This window comes from Mastomys coucha, unplaced genomic scaffold (assembly GCF_008632895.1).
Source record: "Mastomys coucha isolate ucsf_1 unplaced genomic scaffold, UCSF_Mcou_1 pScaffold15, whole genome shotgun sequence".
NCBI classification, from domain to species: domain Eukaryota; kingdom Metazoa; phylum Chordata; class Mammalia; order Rodentia; family Muridae; genus Mastomys; species Mastomys coucha.
The window spans coordinates 144,496,510-144,522,245 of NW_022196897.1; the positions used below are offsets into that span (position 1 = coordinate 144,496,510).

Sequence of the window (25,736 nt, forward strand, 5' to 3'; positions counted from 1 at the left end):
ATGGGGGTGTCTTGGAAGGGTGTGCCACAGGCCCTGCCACCTTCCTCCGACTCTCACGGTGATTCATTCAGTCCCAGAGGCAGCATTAGTAGCTGTGTGTGCCTGTCCATAACAGAGCTGTCCCTTCTCCCTGCCGCCCAGATGGAGGGTCTGGCCCTGTCTCCTCTGGCCTCACCCTGTCCCCGGATCCCAAGAGCACGCATCTCCAGGCAGCCGGGGCGATGGGCCCACCTGGGCTGCAGGTACCGGTGTTAAGGGTGGCGGAGGGAGGATTTGATCTGCTGTGTGTTGGGAACAGGTGCCACTTCAGTCTTCACAATAGTTCCGTGAGACAAGAGCACCTTTAGGCTGGTCCTGATTCTTAACAATTCTAATCGATCCTGAAGACTAGCTTGGGCAAATCCATTCTTAGATGGATAATTACAGGTATGACAGCTCCTGCCATACACATTTCGGCTTGAACACCTGGAGACTGGATGTGGTCCTTCCCCAGGAAGAGATTCAGGAGGTGGAGTTGGTGCTCTCAGAGGGGGCGATGTAAGGCTCTGTCAGGGAGCGGTGCTCATGCAGATAGATCTTGTGCCACATAGCACGTTCCTTGAGCACCTGTGGGGGAAGTGTGGGGGCTCTGTCCCATCAGAGGGAAATGGGCTCAACAGGTGAAACCTGTTTGTCTGTCCACTTTGCCCCGGTCAGTCTGTCAGATTTGTTGGCTTCCTGCTACTTCTGTTCAGAGTCATCAAACAGCAGTTACTATCTTTGAGTCCAGTGTGCTGGGAGTCCCCAAACCAAGGGCTCTTTCTCCACTCTCAGGCTCTCAGGGGACCTGGCTTCCTTTCCCAGATGCCAAGGACCCACACGTCTCTTGGCTCATAGCCTTCCCCATCTACAGTGCCACCATTGAGCACCTTCGACTCTTGGCTATGACCTTCCCTTCCATCCCCATTGCCTCTCCTGCCTGCCTCTGCCACTAACAGGGTGACATCAGAGATGGCCTTGGCCCACTCAAGTGATCCGGGCTCTCCCTCATCTTGAGGGCCTGAACAATCACAGCCATATCTGTAAAGTCTCTTCCCCGGCCCCCCACCAGGACAGAGTCACAAATTTTGGGGATTAAATGCAGACATCTTTGAAGGGCCATCATTATTCTATGTATCTATGCATTCATCCCATCTATACATTCGTCCCATTGTTCTTATCTACTACTATGTCACTAGCCATCCCTTACCTATCAATCCTACCCATCTATCTATGCAATCCATCTGTCTGTCCATTCCTCTATCGACCTATCAATAATTTCTATTAACCTACCTAACAACCTGTCTACTAAGGTGGCTCTTCTTAATCCCACCCCTGCCTTAATCCCCTGAGTCTATTAATACTGATCCAACTGTGAGAAAGTTTGGCCACTGAATGTGCTCAGTGACTGTGGCTGGATGAACAAATGAATGATCCTTTAAGAGTGTGAAATTTCATAGCCTCCCCTTTGTTCACTTACAAGGGGAACAAAAGCTGTGTGCTCTCTTTCGGAACAGCAGCTTTCCAAACAACAGGGTTACTGCAAGCGTTGTCTTACGTTTTATTTGTACTGTGTTTGGGACCTCATCCTTGTGCATCAGCCTCCCCAGGGAGAGGTCACCATGCCCAGCATTGTTACAGTTTTTTAAGTGTTTTAAGAAAATCCTGGTGAAGGGGCCAACGAGATGGTTTAGTGGGTGAAGTGCTTGCCGTGCAAACGCGAGGACCTGAGTTCAGATCCAAAGCATTTGGGTAAAAGCCAAGTGCAGTGCTGTGCACCTCTAACCCCAGAGCTAGAGTGAGGGCTGTGTGAAGCCAGGTGAATCTCTCATCAGCCAGGCAGTCTATATGGGAGCTGCAGATCCTGCAAGAGATGCTGTTCTCAAGAATTAGAGGCAGAAACCAATGCAAAGGGCCACTTTTGGCCTGCAAAGGTGAGCACATCCGTTTACACCCATGTACACACCACACCACACACACACACACACACACACACACACACATACCCATATACCCATACACACACACATACCCATACACAGACACTCACACACCCATATACACACACAGACAGACACACACATATCCACACACACATACACATACACCCATTCACACATACCCACACACATACACACACATACACAGACATATACATACACACATACCCATACACACACATATACATACCTATACACAGACGTTCACACACCCATATACACATATACACATACATACCCATACACACACATACACACACAACATACTCATACATAGACATACACACACATTCACACATACCCATACACACATATACATTCACACAAATAAAACTGAAAATAAGTTACCATGGAAAACATGTCCTCTTATGTACACTATACCGAACAGCTTTGTTCATTAAAATGATATTAAGTATATGACCGGCGGGTACTTTACAGTGAACTCCCGCTATGAACACTGAGTAGCAGAGTCTCTGTTGAGAATGAGGTTCACTGTTCCCCAACTGAAAACCTCTTCCCTGGGATGGTGTGGCTGTGTCCCCCCTAGGCTCGGCATTCTATACCATCCACAAGTCACCGTGTCAAGTCTCCCACTACCGAGACTATTCCTCTCACCAGGCATTCACTGGGTCATTTATTTATCCAGAAAATTCCATCGAGGCCACAACCTCCAGGCCACGCTCCATTCGGCATGGCTCCCCTCAGTGTCTGAATGTGGCAGTCCAGGGATGGCCCCTCAGATGGTTGGGGAAATAGTCATTCGATGAATTAAATCTCACTGCTGCTTTGTGAAGTTCCAGGTGGGCAGGGAGGTGGAAGGTCAAACAGGTAGACTGGGAGGAAGACAGAAAGGTTTGCATTGGGGTGTGGCAAAAGTCAGCGGTTCCGTCTAGTAGGATTTCCTATAAAGTGAACAGGGCCAAGGCACAGAATCGTAAAAACTGTGCAACATTACAGTGTTGATCTTGGGAGGAGCCTTAAAGTCCCATCTGAGCAAGGTGGCTTTGGCTGGATCTCTTTCCACTCCTCCGTAGAAATATATTTTCTGTTAGCTACACAAAATTGCAAGGGAAGTTCCATCTCCCACATGGTAACTAGCAAATATTTACATTACACTTACTTACTTTGTGTGTGTGAGTTATCAGAGGACAGTTTGCAAGAGCTGGCTCTCTCCTCCCACCCTGGGAGACCTAGAGATGGAACTCAGATTGTCAGGTTGGGTGGCAAGTGTCTTTACCGGCTGAGCCACCTCAGTGGCCACAGCCATGTGGTGACTTTGTTCCTGGCAGCCACTCATCGTGGTTGGTGAGCGGTAGCTGAGCCAAGCTGCTGCAGCATCTGCTGACTCTGGCCTAGATTTTGTGAGAGGACCATCAATGCTTCAAAACCAGGGAAACACAAGCTGTTCTGGGGATAGCACGAGCCAGTGCATCCGAAGGACAGGCAGCCAGTGCCCTCTGGTTGAAAGCCTCCATAGTTTCACAGTGGGGGACAGCTTAGGCTGTATATCTGTGGTCATGGCTTCATTTCCCAAGTACAGGATGCACTTCTGCAGTCCTAACCATTACATCATCAGTTCATCCAGCTCTCTGTGGACCAGGGATGTGCTGAGTAACTTTGACTTCTTTGGGTACCAGTATTTATTGACTTGTACTGACTGCCACGAGAAAGCAATGTTTACTGTGAAAAAAAAATATTAGAAACAAAATTCACCTATCTTTCCTACCTCCAACCCAGTCACCAAGAATGGTTCAGTGCACATCCTGTAGGATATTATGCTTTGTAAATATACACATATGTATATTTATATGTAAATGTATATGTAAAATGTCTATGCGATGGTGCATGTTGTCAACTTGGCAGGATCTGTTATAGGAGACAAACCTCATCACAACTATGAGAGGTTGTTTAGATTACATTCCTCTAAGCATGCCTCTGCAGGGCTGTCTTGATTAGGGGTGAAGACCTACCCTAAAGAGGAGGCAGGCACCCTGGACAACATCAAGTAGAAGAAACTATCTTGGGTACATACACCTTTAACCCCAGCACTCGGGATGCAGAGGTAGGGAGATCTCTGTGAGTTCAGGGCCAGTCTGGTCTCCATAGAGAGTTCCAGGTCAGTCAGTATTACATAGTGAGACCCTGTCTTGAAATAGATAGATAGATAGATAGATAGATAGATAGATAGATAGATAGATAGATAGACAGACAGACAGATGACAGATATAAAAAGACTCAAGCTGAGCACAAATATCCATCACTCCACTTCCTGGTCGCAGATTTAATGTAACCAAGTGCGTGTGGTCTTGACTGCCCCACCATCAGCGACTACTTCCTCCCACTCTGAGCCAAAGGAACGACTTCCATCCTCAAGTCGCTTTTCTCAGAGGTTTTATCACAATGGCATGAAGCTTCATTACATAACTAAGACATTATATATGGTCCTTTCATGTTCTAAGTGCATGTAACCAAAGAACAGCCTTTCTCACCTGAGGACAGCTACTGGAGACTGGTTGACGTTGCCTCTCCACGGCTGCCTGGCTGCTCCTCTTGAGCCTTGTTTAGTGGCCTCCTCTGAGGGGAATTTGGGGTCCTTTTCCTGTTTTTTGGGGGTGCTGCTCTGAGGTGTCCTGCAATGCTCTCATGCTATATCTCTGAAGAATTCTCCCTGTGACAAATTCCCTCCACAGGGAACCCTGACCTGGCAATGTAAACTTTGAGAACATTGATATATGTCCTCAGGGGGGCTCCAAGCAAGCTGTGTCCCTAACCATCTCAGGAGGTCATGAACTTGATTCTTTATACTCTTGGCATTCTTGTTTTTTAAATGAGTATTTCAGTTAGGGGCGTTGTTTGTCTGTCTGGTTTTCTAATGGCACATGCTATTTATCGTAACACATGTGGGCTGAAAGGAAAACTGTGGAGTTGGTTCTGTCTTTCCACATTTCTGTGGGTCCTGAGAATCGAATTCAGGTCATGAAGCTTGCACAGCAAGCTTCTCTACCCTATACCATTTCCCTGGCCCCACTTCTTGGTATTATTGTTATTTTTTTAAGACAGGGTCTCACTATGTAGCTGTGGGTATCCTGGAACTCACTCTGTAGACCTAGCTTTGAACTCAGAGATCTATCTGCTGGCCTCTGCCTCTAGAATGCTTGGATTAAAGGCATGTGCCACCACCTGGAACATTCTTGATGGTAAGTTATTGTACTTTTTAGTTTTTGTTAATTGAATCCAAGTAAAGTTCTTGGTGTGTGTGTATGTGTGTGTGTGTGTGTCTGTATGTCTGTCTGTCTATCTGTCTGTCTGTCTATTTGTCTTTTGAGACAATGTCTCATGCTGTCCAGGCTGGCTTAAACTCAGAATGTAGGAGGATTGTAATCCTCCTGCCTCAGAGCACTGGGATTACAGGTGTGCACAGCAGTACACCATTTATGTGGTGTTCGGGATCTGACAGTGCCCTCAAAGCAAGCCTTCTGCCAACTGAGCTGCATCTCCAGCCCCATCATTTGCATCTCTAAGCTCACTGTCTATAGGTTGAACGGTTTTTCTCATATTCAGTCCCTGGCAGGGTTTTCAAGCTGGAGCTGAGAGGCAGGAAGACCCATTTAGATCCTAGAGTGACTATTAGATTCTCTCCATCAATAATAGCTAGGTACCCTGCTGATGACACCCAAGTCACTCATGAGCCAAATCACCCTTAACATCCTCAGCTCATACTTCAGTCACCTGCACCTCAGGTCTCTGCCATTGAGGTCAGGGTCAACTAACCTCCAGATATGTCTGCAGATGCAAGATCGGAATGAATCACAAGTGTGCAGTGGAAGTGATAAAGTCAGCATACATCTCAGTGCCTTCAGCACATGCCAGCTGTGGGCCTCTGAGGGACATGACTCAACCTCTCGGAGTCTTGGCTTTAAATGGTTGTGACCAGCAGGGCCTGCATGGGTCACTGTAAGGGTAAAATGGAGTCTATGCTTGGCACAGTGCCTGATGCACAGGAAATGAACAATGCACCTTGGCTATCAGCAGTCAAAGGGAGCACGCTTGGAGATGTCTGTTCCCATGGGAACAGCAGATCCAGCCCCCCTGGCTTCCTGCAGCCTTAGATAGTTTAATTTAGAGTTCTGAGTCCACACCTTCCTTATAAAAGCCCCCTCTTCTCCAAGCCCGCCCCTTGGTGCTGTGTCACTCTGAAAGTGGTTGTCATCCACGTGAACATCCTTGGGGATCTCCACTGTGGGACACAGCTGGGCAGAAGCACTAAGGCCGAAGCCTGGTCCCCCAGGGTGCTGCCCATCACTGCCCTGGGATCTTCATCCTGTCTGCAGTGTGGACCCTGTTTACATACCCTTCCTCAGGCATCTGTGACTCTACCAGCTCCTCAGCAGCCACGCATGGAGTGTGAGAATGGAATGCCTTTGCTGTGACTCACACTCATGGCAGGCATGAGGATTTCCTCAGCTGCTTGTCATTCTGGTGGGTGAAATATTTCACCAGCTAAAAGGGACATTTTCCTGGTTATTGTGGGTTCTGCATCCTTTCAAAGAGGGCACTGGTACCTCCTTTCCATAGTGCGTAGAATACGTCAACTTTCCCAGCCTATTGATATTTTATTCCTGATTTCTGGAAACTCTTTCTAAATTAGATAAGGCACTGTCATCTAATTTTTGATTATATTTATTTGTTTACTGTGTATGTGGTGTATGCGTGTGTGTATGTGTGTGTGTGTGTGTGTGTGTGTGTGTGTGTATGCCTATGTGGTGTATATGTGTATGCATCTGTGTGCACTTGTGTATGTGTGTGTGTGTGGTGCATGTCTCCCTGTGCATCTGGGTGTGGAGTTGGGTTTCACTTGAGGTTTCTTCTTGTATTGCTCTCTGCCTCATTTTTTAACACGGCAGTCTTTCACTAGATTAAGCTCACCATTTCAGCTGGACCGAGAGCCAACGAGCCTCTGGGATCCTCCCATCCCCAACCTTCCCCCAGAACCAGGATTACAGACACAAAGTACTGCACCTGTTTTTTTGGTAGGTGCTGGGGCTCCAAACTCAGGTCCTCAAGTTGCACTTATCCTTTGAGCCACCCCCAGCCCTGACAGTCTGCCTCTTGAGCTCTTGAATATCCCAGGGAAATGGTGAAAGATAAAAACCTTACGATGAAGGCCTTTGTGACAAGGTAAGGGTTCCAAGCTGGTCCAAAGAAGGCAGGCAGCTGGTGCTTTTCTCACCTTAATACTGGTTTCAGGCTGATTTGTAGAGAGGGTGTTTTGGAAACAAGGGTGGCCCCTGTAAGACCTAAGAGCCACTAACTCATCACTCTTGGTCATCTCCAAGCATGTCACTGTCTGGAGAGAAAAACCTACAAATCATGGAGATTCTTTTTCTTAACAACAAACAAACAAAACCCGAGCGTGCGTGGTGTTTGCATGTGTGTGTGTTTCGTGTGTGCACTCGTGTGTCTAGGAGTAATTGCACGGACGTGCTCCCGTATGGAGGCCAGAAGTTAACACCAGGTGTCTTCCTCTCTTGGGTTCTACCACGAGCTAGCCGTTTGGCTAGCTTATCTGTCAGCAAGCTCTGGGGTCTGTCTCTCCATGTGCCCTGATCCAATGCTAGGGTTCCATATGTGTGCACCATGTCGGGCTTTTTCCTGGGTTCTGGGGACCCAAACTCAGGTCCTCGTACTTGTACTGCAAGCATGTTCCTCACAGAACCATCTCCAGTTCCTCTCAGAGATTTTAAAAGTTCTCCCTAATCTCCTTCCCCAAAGACAGCCATGACTGCCAGGGCCCCATGGGTTGGTTGGGCCATCAAGAAAACACAACAGGCCACAGGGAAGACTTTGGTGGGATTTGGGGTGTGGGGTCTGCTTAACGTGGTTAATGATACATCTCATCTTTCACCAGGTATTTCCAGAATATTTTGGCGTGTAACCAATATGAAATTTTAATGGGGAGCCATTTGACATTTCAAACAGGCATCTCTGAATCTGGCACCTAGCTTTTGTTTATGATAGCCTCCACTGTGGTGTTGCTTTCTCATCTGGAAGCTTCCATGTGTGCTGAGAGCTCACAGAGTTACAGCTGGGCAATGGGTTCCCACTCCCCAAGTGTCCTGCACACATCTCCATACCACGGGAGCTCCTTTTTTCTTTATGACAAGGTCTCCAACAAGAGCTATTTAAGAAAAGAAGGTTCCATCTGTCCTACAGTGTGAAGGAACAGGAGATGTAGGCAGGGACAGATGAATACTGTGTGTGTGTACATGTGTCTGTGTGTGTCTGTGTGTGTGCATTCATGAATGAGTGCCTGTGTGTGCATGTGTGTGCATGAGTGGGTGTTGCATATGTGTGTGATGCATGTGTATATGTTTTGTGTGTGTGTGTGTGTGTGTGTGTGTGTGTGTGTGTGCATTCATGCGTGTGTACCCAAGGCTTTGTTCAGGCTAGGCAAGCATTCTGCTTGAGCTCCATCAGCCCAGTGATCACCATTATAATTCAAAGAATGAGTACACTGGCTGAGTCACATTTTGTTTTTATTGTTTTGTTAAAAGGAAAGCTGCTTACTGCCTTCCAGGGCTTCGAGGAGGCTGTCAGGTGATACACAAACATTTGCAGCCTTTATAACCAACCTCTCGTTCCCCTACCCTTCCCACATGCACATGGCCTCACGGACGGCAGTACAGCATGTCCGATGCGCAGGCTGTGCACTGTGCGATACAGTTTAGACTGTGCGCCATGCATTGTGTAATAAGGATGTGCTTCCACAGGTATGCCATTCATACCATGGTCCTAGGCTAAGTCCTGACAGTGCATGTCTGTGTACATGCTCATGGAAGGGTATGCACCCAAGGTTCCCTGTCCCAGCCATGTGCACATGGCTGTGTCCTGAGATCACTATCGATAGCTATGTCTCTGTTCTCAGAGGCCTGGTGCCTACCCTTCTTTAAACTTGAGTCACTCATTAGTGTTGGAAATGGGAACACGTGACATGTACACACTGCTGGTGGCATGCGTATGGCATCTGAGAATGTGTGTGAGTGGGAAAATGTAGGCTCCTGCCCCTCTTGGTAGAGTTGTGTGGTTGCTCAGCAGTATATTGTATCAGTCTGCTACTGCTGCATAACAAAGGATCCCGAGCTCAACCATCAGTCATTTCTAAAATCTACAACTGCTTGTTCTTGTTCGAGTGTCTGAGTTTGGCTGAGGTTAGCTTATCTAACCTAGGCTCTACAGGGCTTACCCAAAGGCCAAAGGCTGTGACAGCCTGTTGTGTTCCCAGCATACCCCATTGGGACCTGTCTCAGTCCCCAACATAGCATTGCATAACAGCAATTATGAGACAGGAGGAGGCTCCCAAACAGACCAGTGGCCCTATGCCTGCTGTGACGGGGACAGGGATTTCAGCTGATAGAGCCAAGATGGGCACTGCAGGAGGGTGGCAGTCCCTCTCCATCCAGGTGCTGTATCCAGCCAATGAAAGAGAAGCCGCACCTAACAGGAAAGGTGCACAGGGAACTTGCCTAGTGCTGGAGAATGTAGTCTAAGGAGTTAGGATGCCTGGGCTGCCCTGGCTTGGCAGGAAGCCTTGCATGAACTACCCTCTTGTTCTGTACCTCTGCTTTCTCATCTGCAAGATGGGATAATAACTACGGAAAGTCGTGCAGACTGACTGAATTGACCTGGGTGAATGGGGAGTGTCCCCATTCACAATGCTGTGTGATTGTTCCCTGGACAACGTTTGAAACATTCTGGTTGTCCCAACAGAGGGATGCTCTCAGTTGGACAGAGGCCAGAGATGCTATTAAACAGTCCTAATGCAAGGGATGGCCCTCATTACAAACGAGATCTCCCAGTGCCAGGTTGGGGACCACACTGTGGGGTTCAGAGCAGAGCCTCGCCAGTTCGCTGGGGTGGAGGGGCTGTGTTAGGGTCAGCCGCCACTATAGCCACACCAGCTATGTTAGTGACAAGAGCCTATTTCTTATGTCAATGTCCTCTGACATCTATGGCAAGGACAATGGCTCTGCTGCTGTGTCTGTTCCTACAGCATCCGCTCTTGCTCCCAGCATGCCAGGCTGAACCACCTGTCCTGCTCCAGTCTTAGTGGCTTCTGGCAAGGAGCCCAGCCACACCTCTACCAGGTCCTGCTCACCAGGTTGTGCCACATTCTTGGTCCCTGGGTCATGTTGACCTTGGCCTCTGAGGAGTTTCTCCCTCCCTTCCGTGGGCTCTTTTTGCATGTTTCTGAAGCTCTGCCCTGCTCTCCGGTGGAGGCCTTTGCCCCTGTCAACTGGTAAGATTGCAGCACAAAACACCTGCATTTTCATGGCTGCATTTTACAGTTTCAAAAAGCAGGCCAGGGAGTGAAAGACATATCCACCATATCACATAGGGTGAGGTTGGACTGCCACCAAAAACCTCTAGGGTCCCCTACCTCACCCCGGACCATTGGAGAAAAAGAAAGTGCCATAGGGAACTTAGAAGAATGGCTTTGCTGTGGGGCAGCCAATGTACTCAGATCCCCTCATCAACACCCAGGGCCCCTAAACCATCTAGTGCAGCTATTAAGAGCCAGGGGATATCTCAGAAGATAAAGTACTTGCCACACAAGGAGGCCTTGAGTTCAATCCCCGGCACCCAGCACCAGTTCAACTGCATCTGTAATGGACAGACAGAGCCAGGTGCATCCCTGGGGGGCTCAGTGACCAACCAACTTAGCTGGACCAGTGAGCTTCAGGCTCAACGGATGACCCTGTTTCAAACCATAAGGTGGACACTGAGCATGGTAGTGCACACCTTTAATCCAAGGCTCAGGAGGCAGAGGCAGGCAGATCTCTGAATTCAGATACACAGGGCTACCCTGTCACCAAAAGCCATAATAATAATAACAATAATAATAATAATAATAATAATAATAATAATGATAATAATAATAATGATAATAATAATAATGTGGAAATTGACCGAGGCAGAACTCCACATCATACGTCCACACAGGATCATGGACATATACACAGTATATATGTGCGTACATACCACACATCAAGAGCTTTTGAGCCTGACACCTGGTATTAGGTTCTTCTGGCTCTGTTCTTTGCTTACTGGAAAAGTCTTGAGTGACTCCCCTTATCTCTCTGGAAATATTTCCTTGTCTGTACATTGGGGAAAATTGTGTCCCCTATATGGAGCTGATATATCAACTTGAAATTTTACTGGGTCTGCGAGTTAGGTGTGTGCGCATGCGCAGTAATGTTTTACCCGGGCACGGGAGCCGGAAAGGAGACAAGCTTTGCATGCTTGTGCACTCCGTTCAGCGCCAAGGCACTGGCATCAAACCCAGGCTTGTTGGGAGGCTCCACGCAAATTCCGTGATTGGGCTAAACGTGCCGCTTCTAGCTAAAATGGGACTCATGGCCGCACAGCCTGGTGAGATCTCAGAAACTGTTGGTGCACGGTGGTTTCTTCTCACGTTTTCCCCTGCCCTCTCTGACCTCCCCAGAAAATGCACCATGGGATGACTGTTCCACTCTCGCCGCTTAGCTAGCGAAAGGTGGCACGGAGTGGCCCTTGTTTCGGCTTCATTGTTCCAGTTTTCCAAGTGTCAGGAAAACACGCGGATGCACCTGGGGAATTTTTCAATGCTACTAGAGGCAGCTAAGAGCAGAGCCGGGTGCCAGCAGGAGATGCAAACAGACTCCTCCCGGGAGGAAGGGCTCCAGCCATCTGGAAAAGCACAACCAGCACGGTAGCCAATTTTATTTTTAACTGGGAATTGATCTCCAGTTAGGACATTGCTGCTGGGAGAAAATGGTTGGCCCGGAAACACTCACCCTTTGTCACACTTGAGTGTGTTTAGGGGTGGAACGGTTGACACCTCCAGATGAAGCTCAGTGACAGGGGAGGCACAGCCAGGGGCCTGGGCTGAGGTACAGGTAGGACAAGCCATGTGTAAAAAAGAGTGTGGAGGTCTTTATGCAGGAAAGATTGGAATTCCAAGATGGTGGAGCTGGGGGTGAGGCTCCATTAGGGCTCATCCAGCCTGCACTGGGCCCTGGGTTTGACCCTCAGCACTGTGGAAGCTGGATGTCACGGTAGCGCACACCTGTACTTCCGACACTCCAGAAGTTCAGGGCCATTCTCTACTAACTGTATGTAGTGAGTTTGAAGCCAACTGGTGCTACATGAGACCCTGGTTAAAATAAAATAAAATAAAATCCCAGTATGATGTCAGCAGAACATGAAACCAGGAATGAAAATTTCCTATGCACACTCTCCCTGGATGGGGTGTACGGTCATGCATCTATGGAGCTGACTTGAGTTCCTGATCTTACCTCCATAATTCAGGAAGGTGAGCTGCGGTAGTCTAAACACCATAACTGCAGCGCCAGGTGCTTAATGGGAAACGGCCAGACAAGAGGCCCGCCATGTCACCAGGTGCACGGTTTTCTGTCAGAGCTTGATCACTTGGGTGGGTGCTGGGTTTGGATTTTGCTATGTTCCCATGCAGGCACAGGCATGAAAGTTCCCGTCGTAAGTTCCTTCTGAATGTCTCCCCCTTCCCAGAATGCATCCTCATCTGAAAGTAGCATTGAGATCATTGCCTTCGTAAACGCTTGCTCATCCAACTTTGCCCAACCTGGGTTCATTTCCCCCCCCCTCTGTGTGTGTGTGTGTGTGTGTGTGTGTGTGTGCGCGCGCGCATGTGTATGTGTATGTGTGTGAGTGTGTGCATGAGTGTGTGCATGTGTGTATGCAAGTGTGTGCGTGTGTATGTGTGTGTGTGTGTATGTGTGGGTGTATGTTCGTGTGCGTGTGTGTGCGTGTGTGTGCATGTGTGTGCATGTGTGTGCGTGTGTGTGTGAGTGTGTATGTGTGGGTGCATGTTCGTGTGCGTGTGTGTGCATGTGTGTGCATGTGTATGTGTGAGTGTGTGTGTGTATGTGTGTGTGCGTGTGTGTGTGTGTGTGTGCGTGTGTGTATGTGTATGTGCGTGTGTGTGTGTGTGTGTGTGTGTGTGTGTGTGTGCATGTGTGTGTATGTGTGTATGTGTGTGTGTTCTGTGCCGGGGACTGAACCTACAGCCCTTTACATGTCAAGCAAGCACTCTATAACTGAGCCACATCCCAGTCAACGTTCCTTCTGCTTTTAACCTTTGCCGTTTTATAGTATGGGCCTGTTTGTTTGCTTTTATTTGTGTGGGGATGTGTCTTTGCACACTGTATGTGTGTGTGTAGGTCAGAGGTTGACACAGCGGTTGTCTGCCTTGGTTGCTTGCTCTCTACCTTATAAAAGGAGGTAGGCTCTTTCACTTGAACCCAGAATTTGCTAATTTGGCTAGTCTAGTTAGCCAGCTTGGCCCTGGGGACCCACTGTCTCTGCCTTCTGAGTGCCAGGCCCAGCAGTGATGTAGGGGCTAGGGATCTGATCTCCAGTCCTCTTCCTGTGTGGCCGGAGCTCTCCTGCCTTTGAAAAGCATCGTCTTCAGCCGGGCAGTGGTGGTGCATGCCTTTAATCCCAGCACTTGGGAGGCAGAGGCAGGTGGATTTCTGAGTTCGAGGCCAGCCTGGTGTACAGAGTGAGTTCCAGGACAGCAAGGGCTATACAGAGAAACCCTGTCTCAAAAACCAAAAAAAAAAAAAAAAAAAAAAAAAAAAAAGAAAGAAAGAAAGAAAAGAAAAGAAACGCAGCGTCTTCATAAATTTCTTTAAATTGAGCATTTAGAGTTTTTTGTTTTGTTTCGTTTTTTTAATGTGAACAGTTCAAAGCTTGAAGACATTTATTGTTTTCATTAGAGGGACCAGAGATATGGAAGGATCTTGCCTGGTATCAATACTAAGCTCAAACAGTTCTAGAATTTTCTAGATATGCTCACTTCTCATTTGAGGAATCTGGGGGTATTGTCCCTCCTTGTCACCTGATAGGGCCAGTGAAAGGTCCAACGGCTGGTGGGTATCAGGGTTAGTATTTGAGACACTGTTAGCGCCCAGGCCTCTGAAGCCTCTGGCTCTGAAGGGAGCAGAGAAATATCAGCCCAAGCTTATTGATAGTCCTGGGCTGTCATTTAGTGGGACCAGGACTCTGTCTCACTCTGGAGTTATCTGACTGCACCAAGTGCAAAATCATTCCATGTTGTGTGGAAGGACAAGGAAGGTCAAGAATAGGATGCAGGAGCTCCCAGACTGCACAGTCTCGGTCATGACAGTCTGGAACTGGGACCCCTACTCCATCTCTTGTGGCTGCAGAGGCCAGTCTCCTGGGTGACTCTAGGTCTTATCAGGTTGACAGTTGAGATTGACTGTCACACAAAACAAGGACTGTTGGCCTTGCCCAGGGAGAACTCTGACTCTTTAGTTGTCTTTGGCATTAGCAGCATTGCTTGTGACTGAGGATTCTGAACACGTCACAGGTCAATGTGCTGAGAGCCAGTGTCTAGTATCTGGGGCTGCACTAGCTTCAGGACAGACCCAGGCCTGGCACAGCCAGAGCTGAGTTGCCCTGACCACCTCCCTCCTGTTACTTGCACAGTCCTAGCCCCTCTACGGGCCCCACAAATCTGCAACAGCTTTCTCTGAAGCCACGCCCTGCTGACTGCGCCCACTCCCGGCTGTCCTGGACTGAGAGCTTGTCCATGGATGGCTTCTGGATGGAGGTGGAACGGACTCAACAGAGGGGTGAAGTGAAGAAGGAGGACTGTGGTGGAGGCAGAAGCCAGCTTCTAGAAGGTGAGGCTAGCTGGGCCTGTGAACTGGGGCAAGTTGGATGTTCAGGCCTCATTCCAAGAGAAGCAACGTGTTAGGGCCCACACACGAGCTAGAGCACAGAGGAGTTCTTTGCTTGGATTACTGCCATAGTCTCTCCATTGAGCTCCCTGCCATCTGTTTTCTATGCCATTGTCCTATAAGGCCCATTGGTCTGTCTCCCATTTGATGAACCAATTCAGGAAATATCTATCGACTGTCTCTTGTCTGCCAGGCCAAGTGTTTAGATACTGGGATACAATAGAGAATGCAAACAGGCTATGAGGACATGTCATTCCATAGATTCTAAGCACTCTGTACAATACTCTTAGCTTTCTATGTTGCTCAGGGTACCAGCAGCCACGTGTCCCTGTAACGGCATCAAAAGCCATTGTTAACACGTCTCACTATTCTGGGGGTGACAGGGCTCAGCTGGATCTCCTTAAGTGATGAGCCCAAGGCCATCTGGCTCTGCCATCTCAAAGGACTTCTTACCCACGAGCCTGGGAGCAAATGTTACCTCCCATACTTATGGCCTGGGTCTAGACTGCCTACACGTGGCCTCTGTGTGTGGTCCAGGGCTCCTCACTACATGACATCTGGGTTTAAAGAGTAAACCCTAAGGAAGAGCCACAGTGGATGCTCCCAGCCAACCATGCAAGACAGCCACCATTGCTCTGTGTTTCCTATGTGTACCCACAGTCTAGGAGAGGGGAAGCAGACCCCATTTCTTGGTGGGATGACACTTCCCCTAGCCCACAAGCCTTTCTCAGAACTGGCCTGGGCCTGTCTCTGCCTCATCCTCCAGTCTGTCACTCTACTACGCTCTTCTCTCCCGAGGCCTCCTTGCTGTTTCTGACTGTGACTGCCTTTGTCCTAGATGCCTCCTCTTTCTAGAACACTCTTTGTTCCGGCACCTTACAAGGTGATCTGTGCTTAGCCAGTTGCTGAGCTCAGAAAGAGTATCCTAGCTTGCCTCTATCCTACAGAGCTCTGACAACCCCTGGACTTCCGGCCGGTGTTACTCATTGCTGTAGTAATTCTCATGCCTTGACATCAACGTAACAGTTGCTCACATACCGCCAGCCGGCATCCACTTTCCACGAGGCCAGGGCGTCGTCAGCCCCTCCCACTTCAGCCTTCATGCTAGAATCTGGAGCAACTGGCCACGTGCCCAATGCCCCATCCTTCCTTGTTTGGCAAGTGAGGGGGTCAGGAGGGTGTGACGGTGCTGCCCACATGGAAGTTCTCTGCCTTGGCCTACGCTCCGGCCTTGCTGACCTCTGTTGGTCAAATCAGGCATTTGAGATTTTCAGGTCTGTCCAGGCTGACGCTCATTTCTGGTACAGGGGCTCCAAGAAATGCAAATCTCTGGTGAGGCTAGAGGGGGGTACAGGAAACGGGCTTGTCTACCTTAGAGAACATCCAGCAAGTACATCAAAAGTCCAGCACGGGCTCGTGTCGGAAGGCAGGCAGGCTGCAAGCCTCTTCAGACAAAATGAACACAGAACTTGTGTAGACTCGAGACATGGAACTAAGAGCGTGTGTAGTTCATTATCATCATTCTACTTTAGTTACTGTAGGAGTGAGGGGTTTCTTTCTTTAAAAAAGATTTATTTGATTATTTATACTTATATTAATTATTATATGTGATATAACATATTAATAATATAGATATAAAATATTTATATTAATTATTTTGAATATACTGTTGCTGTCTTCAGACACACCAGAAGAAAGCATCAGATCCCATCACAGATGGTGGTGAGCCACCGTGTGGTTGCTGGGATTTTTAACTCAGGACCTCTGGAAGAGCAGTCAGTGCTCTTACCTGCTGACCCATCTCTCCAGCCCAGGGATGATGGGTTTCATTGTGCCGGTTTTGTACATACGCATCATTCTGCTTTGCTCAGAGCCCCCTGATGCTCTCTCATGTCCCTGCTAATGCTGGACTATTCAGGGGTTCATTTACCTCTTAACTGCTACGTGTGGCAGGCGATGGCAAGGGCTCCCCTCACATGAATATTGTTCCTTTACAACAGCCTTAAGGTAGTCCTTACTGTTTACCCCTCCTGTTGGTAGGTGGACCCGGGAGAAGGGAGCCCCTGAATAAGGCAGAGTAAAGTCTCATGCATTAGCCAGCTTTATTCAGAGCATCAAACAATTTATACTTTGAGGGTTAAGAAGAGTCACATGAAGAAAGTGTACAATCACAAGGACAAGCTGCATGGGGCAAAAACATATTTTCTGTAGAAGCATATAAACAAATGGCAATAGCCAGTTGCAATGAATAATCTGAAGTGAACTCACTCCTATCCACTATACCTGGGAGAGGCAGGAAAGCACATTCAAAACAACAACAACAACAACAAACAAACAAACAAACAAAACCTCCTTATTTTGAAGAAACCAAGACCACAAGACTCTTACCTTGTTATCTTGGAGTTTTCTCTCAAGCCCTGGTTTGGTTATTTTTGAGATCATCAGCTCCTTCTGGACTGACCTGTTCAACACATGAGGAATAACTACCTGTGTCCCGCTAGCCCTTTCGCAGTTCTGCACAGCTTCCTTGGTGAACGCTTGGCTGTTTCCCCCACCACAAGGCCGTGTCTCTTCAGGGTGGTCTAAAGAGCACCCAGTCAGGGTAGTTGCGGCCGGTGGCCTAGGTGCAGCATCCTAGCCCCTGGTCTGAGTTCCTGGAGCAAAGTCCCAGCAGGCGGGCGGGACCAGAAGCTCTAGTCTCAGCATGGTTTGCTATGAGATCTTGGCATGAAACCCAGCTAAGGGCACTATTCCAACATATAAAGGTCTTGAACAGAGAGAATCCATGCTGGGTATGGCTGGACCTCCATGACCTGGTGGTTGGTGTTTTTACCAGAACTGAGAGTGGAAGTAATTTCGTGCCTATATTCCAGAACCTGAGTGCATGGGGCACTCCATGGCTTGCTGTCTCTAAGAGTTCACTCATCCAAGTTTAAATCTGGATGCTGGCCAATGTTGTAAGCATCCCCAGTTCTCACCTGGGGAGAATCATGTGCCTTAATATGAGCACTGCAGAATCTCTTCATGTCCGCATGAACATATGGCTTTACGTTAGTGAGCATGGTTAAGCCACGCGTGGAGTTCTGTGTTTGTCTGATGTCCTCCCTCTGTCGGCCAAAGGAGACACTGAATCCCAGTGGCTACGGGACACCGGCCTGTCAGGTCTTGTTGGTGGTCTGGGTTTGGATGGTGATCACCAGGGACTCCTGTCTACACTGACACAGACCCAGGTGGCTGCTGTGTGTCGCCGGCTAGACATCTATGCCCGCTCAGCCCGAAGACGACAGAAGGCACCCGTCAGAGATGTCCGGGATATCTTTGGGGTCTTCACATCAAGGGTAAGGGACATTAGGCGCTATCTTTCTGGCACTTCTGTGATATCACTTTGGCTCTCATGTGCCTCTCTGCATGCTAGTGTGTCATGTCCCCGTGCTGGGTGGGGGTGTCTGTGCTGCCCTGCCCGGTAGGCGGGGTCTTTGGGTGCTGTTCTGCCCAATAGGTGGCACTGTCTGTGTGCTCCTGGATGCATCTGAAAGCTCAGGTTCTGTCGATGTCACCACCAATACAAACTTAATGCTTTGGATTGTTATTTGTATGTCCTGCTGGCACCGAAGCCTGACAAGCTGTGGGCATCATCATTGTGGGATCCATAGGAAGGACACAACCCAGTGGTGAACATGAGAGGCTTGAAGCTAGTCAGCCAGGCCCCCGTGTTTCTTCCCATCCACTCAGCTTCTGTGTGGTCTTGGCTAAGTAACTTAGCCCCTCTGGGCTTCCGTTGCTCTTCCTGTGAATGGTTCTTATCTTCCAGGGTCTGTGTATTTCCTTCCCACAGGACTAACTGGGCATTTGTGCAATTTCTATAGGAAGGGGCTGTGGCTCCAGAGAATGGAGACTCAGGAATGAAGTGGACCAAGATGAATTCTGAGGATTCTGCCTCTCCCCTGAGTAAGTGGGCTTCATTCTTCAGGGCCCTGGGAATCCAGGCTGCTTCAGCCTCTCCATAAAGCAAGAGAATGATCACCTCTGCACCTTCCTCTGGTTCCTCTCCCTCCCCGCACAGGGGTAGCAGGGAGAACCTCCAAGGGGACAAGGTGTTCCCTAAATGCACCACTGCCTTCAGGCCCACGGGCCTCAGTCCAGAAACTCTGTAGCGAGGTGAACACTCTTGTGGGCCTCAGATAAGAACATCACTTCCTGGACAGGGAGCCTGAGTCCTTAGTCTAAGAACTTGCTTCCTGGTCACACCTATCCCTCTGCTTTCATTTTAAAGGACCGGCAGAGCCTGGGGGACCACAGGAGCTGGCTGGGATGGAGGAGATCTTCAACATGGACTCTGCTTACTCTGAACAAGCTGCAGTGCTTCTACAGAGGACCTGGCCGTCCCCAGGAGGCACCAGTGCCTGGGCCAAGGGGTCCCTGCCGGTGAGGATGCTGGCCTAGGTCTTTGAGCACTACCCCCATCCCTGCTGGTGAGGATGCTGGCCCTAGGTCTTTGAGCATTACTCCATCCTTCAGCTCCTCACACCTGCAGGGCTGCCAGGCACCTAGCAGGAAAGTTATTGGATCATTTATTCACTTGATCCCTCCTGAAGGTGTTATCTTGTTGGCTTTGGGGTATCAGGGACCAGGAATGGGGGTCAGCAGAATGATTCAGTGGACAGAGGTGTTTGTTGCCAAGCCTGACAACCTGAGTTCAGTCTCTGGGTCCCACATGGTAGAAGGACAGAATAGACTACTCCAAGTTGTCCTCTGAGTACCACATGTTGTTGTGGCACATGTATGCCTGCACACACAGAGAGACACAGGGGAACATACACCACATGAGAACGCATATATGCATACAAGCATAAGCGCACTTACACAGTTTAAAAACAAATATTAAATACATTGTACTAATAAAAAAAGACTGAAATTTAACTCAGTAAAGGATGCAGTGATAAAATATGATGTTTGTAGCTATGGGAGGTTCCATGCAGATCAGGTCTAGAACCCTCCACTCCCTGAGGCACACCCCTACCTCCATACCCTTTTTAAGCAGTCCCTCCCATGGGCAGTCAGCAGTATTCTGACTTCTTTCATGGGACCCAGACTTCCCAGGACCTGCAGTTACTGTGGGAGGTTTTCACTGACCACAGCATGATGTGCTTGAATAACTGTGGGATAATTTACAGAGGGCCATCTCCTGGAGGCGTCAGTCCCTAGGCATCCTGCACAAATGTTTGTGCTCTCAGCTCCCCTGGGAGATGAGTATACTATTATAATGCCCTCAGTTCTTGGCAGTCAAAAGAGAAGTGAGTTTAGATATATGAAATGATGAACCAGCTGGCACAGAAACCAGAACCTGGTCTCTACAGCTGTCAACTCTAAGTTGACCGCTGACCACTACTCTCTACCGGGGGTTGCCTTCTGCCTGCAGTGACTTCTACACACACACACACACACACACACACACACACACACACACTTTAAAGACAGAGTCTTATTACATAGCCAAGGCTGGCCTGGACTCTGCTTGTAGACAAGGCTGGCCTTAAACTCAGAGTTCTCAGTGCCTCTGCCCTCTGAGGGTTGGGATTAAAGTGCAGGTCATTTGAATCTCTGAAGTAGGATCTCATGGCTTATGTGCTATAGCCTGGTTATAATTATAAAATACAGCTATGGAATGAAATTTGCCTCAATAAATAAAATGATGAGTGATTGACAGGTATGGTGTTATACAACTTGAATCCACACACTCAGGTGGGGGAGGCATGTGGATCTCTGTGAGTTAAAAGTCAGCCTGGTCTACATAGTACGATCCTGTATCCAACACACACACACACACACACACACACACTGATTAAGGAAGACACCTGACTCAACTTCTGACCTCCACATGCATGTGTACAGTGTGCACCTACATGCATGGATATGTCCACATATGTGCATGTGTACCATACATTCCCCCAAAAGCCCAGCTTCCATCTCCTTTGGGTGCTCTAATGGGACACTGGAGGGTGATCTGATCAAGCCTGTCAGAAAGAGTCAGAAGACCTGTCCCTCTTGCTGGCCACCACAATGCTGAAAGCTGCCTGCAGAGCTCCAAAGTGGTCTCTAGGTGGAGCAACCGAGCAGCCTCCATCTTTTCAGTCTCTACCTGGCTCATAGGCAGGGAGAGGAGCTATGCCTGTCTAAGTCAAGGGGTGAAACAGAAGCACAAGCAGGTGTGAGAGGAACAAGAGACAAAAATAGAAGAGTTACAAAAGGCCCAGGTGGTCTCTCTCTTCCAGGTCCTTTCTTGAATTGTAGCTTGCAAAAGCAAACCTAGCTTTGAGCCTGACACAGTGTTGCCTTCTGAGGCAGGAGCTGTTTACAGTTCACAGTGCAGTTTACATCTGAACTGGGTTCAGATGTCATGCAGCAAGAGGCAGAGATCAGACTTGAGTGCCCTGTGGTCCCCGATTGAGGTCTCATCCACTCTGTGCTTCTCCCACTCGAATGCCCAGGGACCGGTGACCCCTACCACATCATCCCACACACCTCCTGATTGGCTCTTTACCACCTGCCCTAGAGGTTCAGAATTCCCAAAGGCAGACTGGGTGTGACCAGGATAGGAGACTTGTCTTCGATGGACATGAAGAAGATCCCTCCCTTGGCTCTGATAGAGCTGACAGCGCTCTATGACATCCTGGGCCTGGACCTGAAGAGAAGCAAAGTCGGGAAGCAGAAAGGCCCAGGTGTGTATGTGTGCCAGAAGCCTGGCTGCCCCTTCAAACCAGCCACCTTCTGTACCCACCCTTTGCCCTGTGACCTCAGGTTGCCTGCCCCACCACTAAGGAGCACTTAGCTTCTGTGTTTTGGTACCTATAGATTTTTTTTTTTTCCTGCAAGTAAAAACAGTTCCTAGCCAGTGGTGTGGTGAAACTGCAATCCTAGCTTTTGGGAGACTGAGGCAGGAGGATCATGAATTGTGGGCTACATAACAAGAATCTGTTTGATGAAATCAATCAAGCAAGCAAAACCCTATTCCTCTTTGAGTAAATACATCATGGAAACTACAAGGCAGATACAAGCAGTGTTCACTTTCAGAGTTCTCTCTCTTTCTCTCTGTCTCTCTGTCCCTGTCTCTGTCTCTGTCTCTCTCTCCACCCCACACCTCATGTATGTGTGAATATATTTTTTCCTCTTACTATGATGAATTGTGGACATTTTCCATTTTCCCGGTCTTACACTCTGCACCTTTTCTACAGTCGTGTTCCACAATGAGCAGCCCCCAACGCTGTGGCTTCGCCACTCTCGTCGCATGGGTGAGCAGGAGGCTGCTTGATTGGTCTAGCTCGGGTGTGGCTTTAGCTTCCAGTCGGTCTAGCGCCCTCCTTCTCTCTGGACCACCAGTCCCTCTGGAGCAGTTCTCCTGGCAAGAGCAGAGACACAGAGAGTGAGCATGCTCACCTAACACACCCAAAGCCTCTGTCTGCATCGTGCAGGTGGCTATGCCAGCGAGCTCCACTATTCACCTGGCCAGGCCCCACAGAAAGGGTGGAGGTGCACTCTGTGTCCCCAGTGGGGACACAGCACAGGTTCATACAGCAGAGAAGGTGTACAGGAGGAGTGTTGAATTTGGAACAATAGTTCCCCTTCCACATATGAGAGAAAATGTGATATTTTGTCTTTCCCTAATCACTGTCTCCTCTTCTCCCAAATAACTGACTTTTAGACCCTTCTCTCCCCACAGACTCTGTTACAGGTGTGTATGTGTGTGTGTGAGTGTGTATGTATGTATGTGAGTGTGTATATGTATGTGTGTGCGAATGTGTATATGTGACTGTGTATGAGTGTGTGCAAGTGTGTATATGTGAGTGTGTATGTGTATGTGTGAGTGTGTGTGTGAGTATGTGTATGTGTATATGTGAGTGTGTATTTGTGTGTGAGTGTGTATGTGTGAGTGTGTATATGTGAGTGTGTATGTGTGTGAGTGTGTATGTGTGTGTGAGTGTGTATGAGTTTGTGCAAGTGTGTATATGTGACTATGTATGAGTGTGTGCGAGTGTGTATGTGCTGGTTCTGTATCTTGGCTATTGTGAGTACTGCGCAGTATTGTGGGTGTGGAAGTGTCTGTGTTTTGCTGGCTTACTTCCTGTGGGTGTCTTCCTGTAGTAGTTGTTTTTAAGGTCTATTTTTATTGTATGTGTATGGATGCTTTGCCTGTGTGTGTGCCTGTGCACCATGTGTATGCAGTGCTCTGACGTCACAAGAAGGCATCAGATCCTTTGAAATTGGAGTTGTCACCAACCATGTGGGTCTTCTGCAAGAGCAACAAGTGCCCTCACCTGTTGGGCAACCTCTCTAGCTCCAGTTATGTGATGGGGTTTTCTGTTTTGTTTTGTGAATTGCTGTAAGTTTTCCGCAGTGGCTTCCCCAGCGGGGGTTTCCACCAGCAGTGTGTTGTATTCGGGTTCATTCCCTCAATATCCTTGCCAGTACTTGTTAGCATACATTAGTTTTGATGACAGCTGTTCCAAATGGATGACATGGAATTTCAATTCAGTTTTGACTTGCATTTTTTTGATGAGTAAAGAAGTTAAACTTTCCCTCCAAATATTTATTGGTTGTTTGTATTTTTTCCAGAATTGTCTATTAAGTATGTTATCCTGTCACTGATGATACAATTTGGATTTTTTTGATATTCAATATTTGGAGTTAAATATTGATCCCCTGGTGTATGTATAGTTCGACCACAATTCTCTCTCGCTTTGTACACTATCTGGCAATTGTTCTCTTCTTTGAGTGTATTTTTTAAAGAAAATTTCATTCAGTCATATCCATCAGCTCTTGGGGTTATGGTTTTTGCTCTTTAGATCCTTTCCAAAACGTCCTTGCCTGTGTCATTGTCTTGCAGCATTTTTCCCTAACCATGCCAGAGCTTTGGTCTTGCATTATGGTCTTTGATGCATTTGGAGTTTATTGGGTGGGGAGGATGATGGCTCTAGGTTCATTCTTCTACACGTGAAGCCCAGCTTCCCTAAGGCCGCTGAAGAGGATTCTCCTCCTCGCCTTTGGTAGGCGGCCATAGCTGTGTGGCTTCATTCCTGGGCCCTGTGCTCTGGTCCAGCAGTCTGTGTGTCTGTTTTTCCGTCTGACATTTTGTCACGATGTCTCTGTAGTGTGGTTTAGATCAGGTGTTGTGAGGCTTCCATTGCTGCTGTTTTTCTGCTCAGGATTTGATGTGGCCATTCAGAGTCTCCTGTGCTTCTGTGTGAGTTTTAGGATTGCCTTTGCTAGTTCTGAGGAAAGTGTCATTGAAGTATTGATCATCTGTAATATAGCTGTTTCTACAATATCAATTCTGCTGATCCACGAATGTGGTAGGCCTGTCTGTCCCTTAATCTTCCTCAATTTATGTCTTCAGTGATTTAAAGGAAATCATCGTTTTTAGCCATTACACTATGTTCCTTCCCATGATGATACTGTAGTATATTTAACCATTTCCCTACTAGAGGATAGGTCTTATGTCCATATTTTCCCTCATACAAAACACAGCCACAGTTGTTATATCTACCAGTTTGAATGCATCAAAGTTTAAAAAAAAATTTTTTTTAGACAGAATCTCACAAAACCTAGCCCAGGCTGGCTTTTAGCTTTCTATCCCCCTGCCTCAGCCTCTGGAGTGCTAGGACTACAGGCATGAACTGCTGTACCCAGTTCTTATTAAGTTCTGGCCATACGTTACCATTTAGTGTGTGCTCACCTGACTATCTCACTCTTAGCATCCCATCATGCATTTGTGGCTTTGCTGAGGTTCTTCAGAGACAGGGGGATGGTGGGTTAGGAAGATGGCAGGAAGGGTCAAGTAGAGAAAAGAAGGCTGGTGGAAGAGTGGAAGAGAAGCCAGTGGAGAGGTTTGTCTGAGGACAATTTTAAGTCAGGATGGCTGAGACCCCTGGGTCTTGGCCCACTCCTGCAGAACTAGGCAGCTCTGCCCTGGCCTGTTGGCTCACACTAAGGCAGCATACATTTTTCTTTTAGTTCTTCCTTACCCAGGGGAGAGGGTCATGTTGTGGCATGCCTGATGTCACCATTTCTGAGGCCAGGCGCTTCAGTTCCACCTCTCCCCAGAGCTTGGTCCTCTGGAGAAATGAGTCTGACACTATTCTTGAGATGCACCCTCTGCTCTTCTTGCCTCCTGCAGACTCCGGCCTTTTTGGCGTGCCCCTTCACAGCCTTCTGGAAGCTGACCACAGAGTCTTCCCCAGCACCCAGGTCCCACTGCTCCTGCAAGCTGTAAGTTGTCCCCAGCTTGGGTTTGCTTAGCCCTTGGAGGGCTGGCTCTGAGGAACACCCGGGAGATCCCTACCAACCTACCGCAGGGGAAAGAGCCTGGGCTTCAGAGAAGGGGGGTTAGGTTCAGATTCTGCCTCTGGTATCTGCTAGCTCAGAGAGATGGGTACAGTTCTAGATCCTTCCTTTTTTTTTTTTTTAAACTTTTTTTTTAAAGATTTATTTATTATTATAAATGAGTACACAGAAGAGGGTATCAGATTTCATTATGGGTGGTTGTGAGCCACCATGTGGTTGCTGGGATTTGAACTCACGACCTTCGGAAGAGCAGTCAGTGCTCTTCCCTGCTGAGCCATCTCACCAGCCCCTAGATCCTTCCTTTTGATGTCTGTGAGCTGGAGTTTTAACAACAGTCTCCTTTAGTTGAGGATTAAATGAAAAAATGTCTCTGAAGCTCTCAGCACAGTACATGGCTCACAAAGTGGTCCAGGAAGCTCAGATAAGCTGAGGATTTTGCTCAGGACTGGAAACCTTGCCCAACATGGCCATGACCCTGGCTTCATCCCCAGAACCACAAAAGCAATTACAAGGGCTCTTGTCATTTGAAGGAACCCTTGCAGAGCCTTCCCATCCTGGTTTTCTTTTCTTTTTCTTTCTCTTTCTCTTTTTCTTTTTT

The 25,736-nt window shown here is 48.2% G+C and overlaps 1 protein-coding gene across 1 annotated transcript in view; it reads left to right on the plus strand.

Moving 5' to 3' along the window:
* The window catches only part of Arhgap40 (Rho GTPase activating protein 40), a 37,150-nt gene continuing 11,414 nt past the window's right edge, over window positions 1-25,736 (plus strand). The window contains exons 1-7 of the mRNA XM_031373276.1: window positions 1-242; window positions 14,547-14,743; window positions 17,921-18,138; window positions 18,667-18,748; window positions 19,074-19,225; window positions 21,354-21,519; window positions 24,972-25,063. Of these exons, the coding sequence (XP_031229136.1) occupies window positions 1-242; window positions 14,547-14,743; window positions 17,921-18,138; window positions 18,667-18,748; window positions 19,074-19,225; window positions 21,354-21,519; window positions 24,972-25,063 (1,149 nt within the window). The remainder of the gene's footprint in view (window positions 243-14,546; window positions 14,744-17,920; window positions 18,139-18,666; window positions 18,749-19,073; window positions 19,226-21,353; window positions 21,520-24,971; window positions 25,064-25,736) is intronic.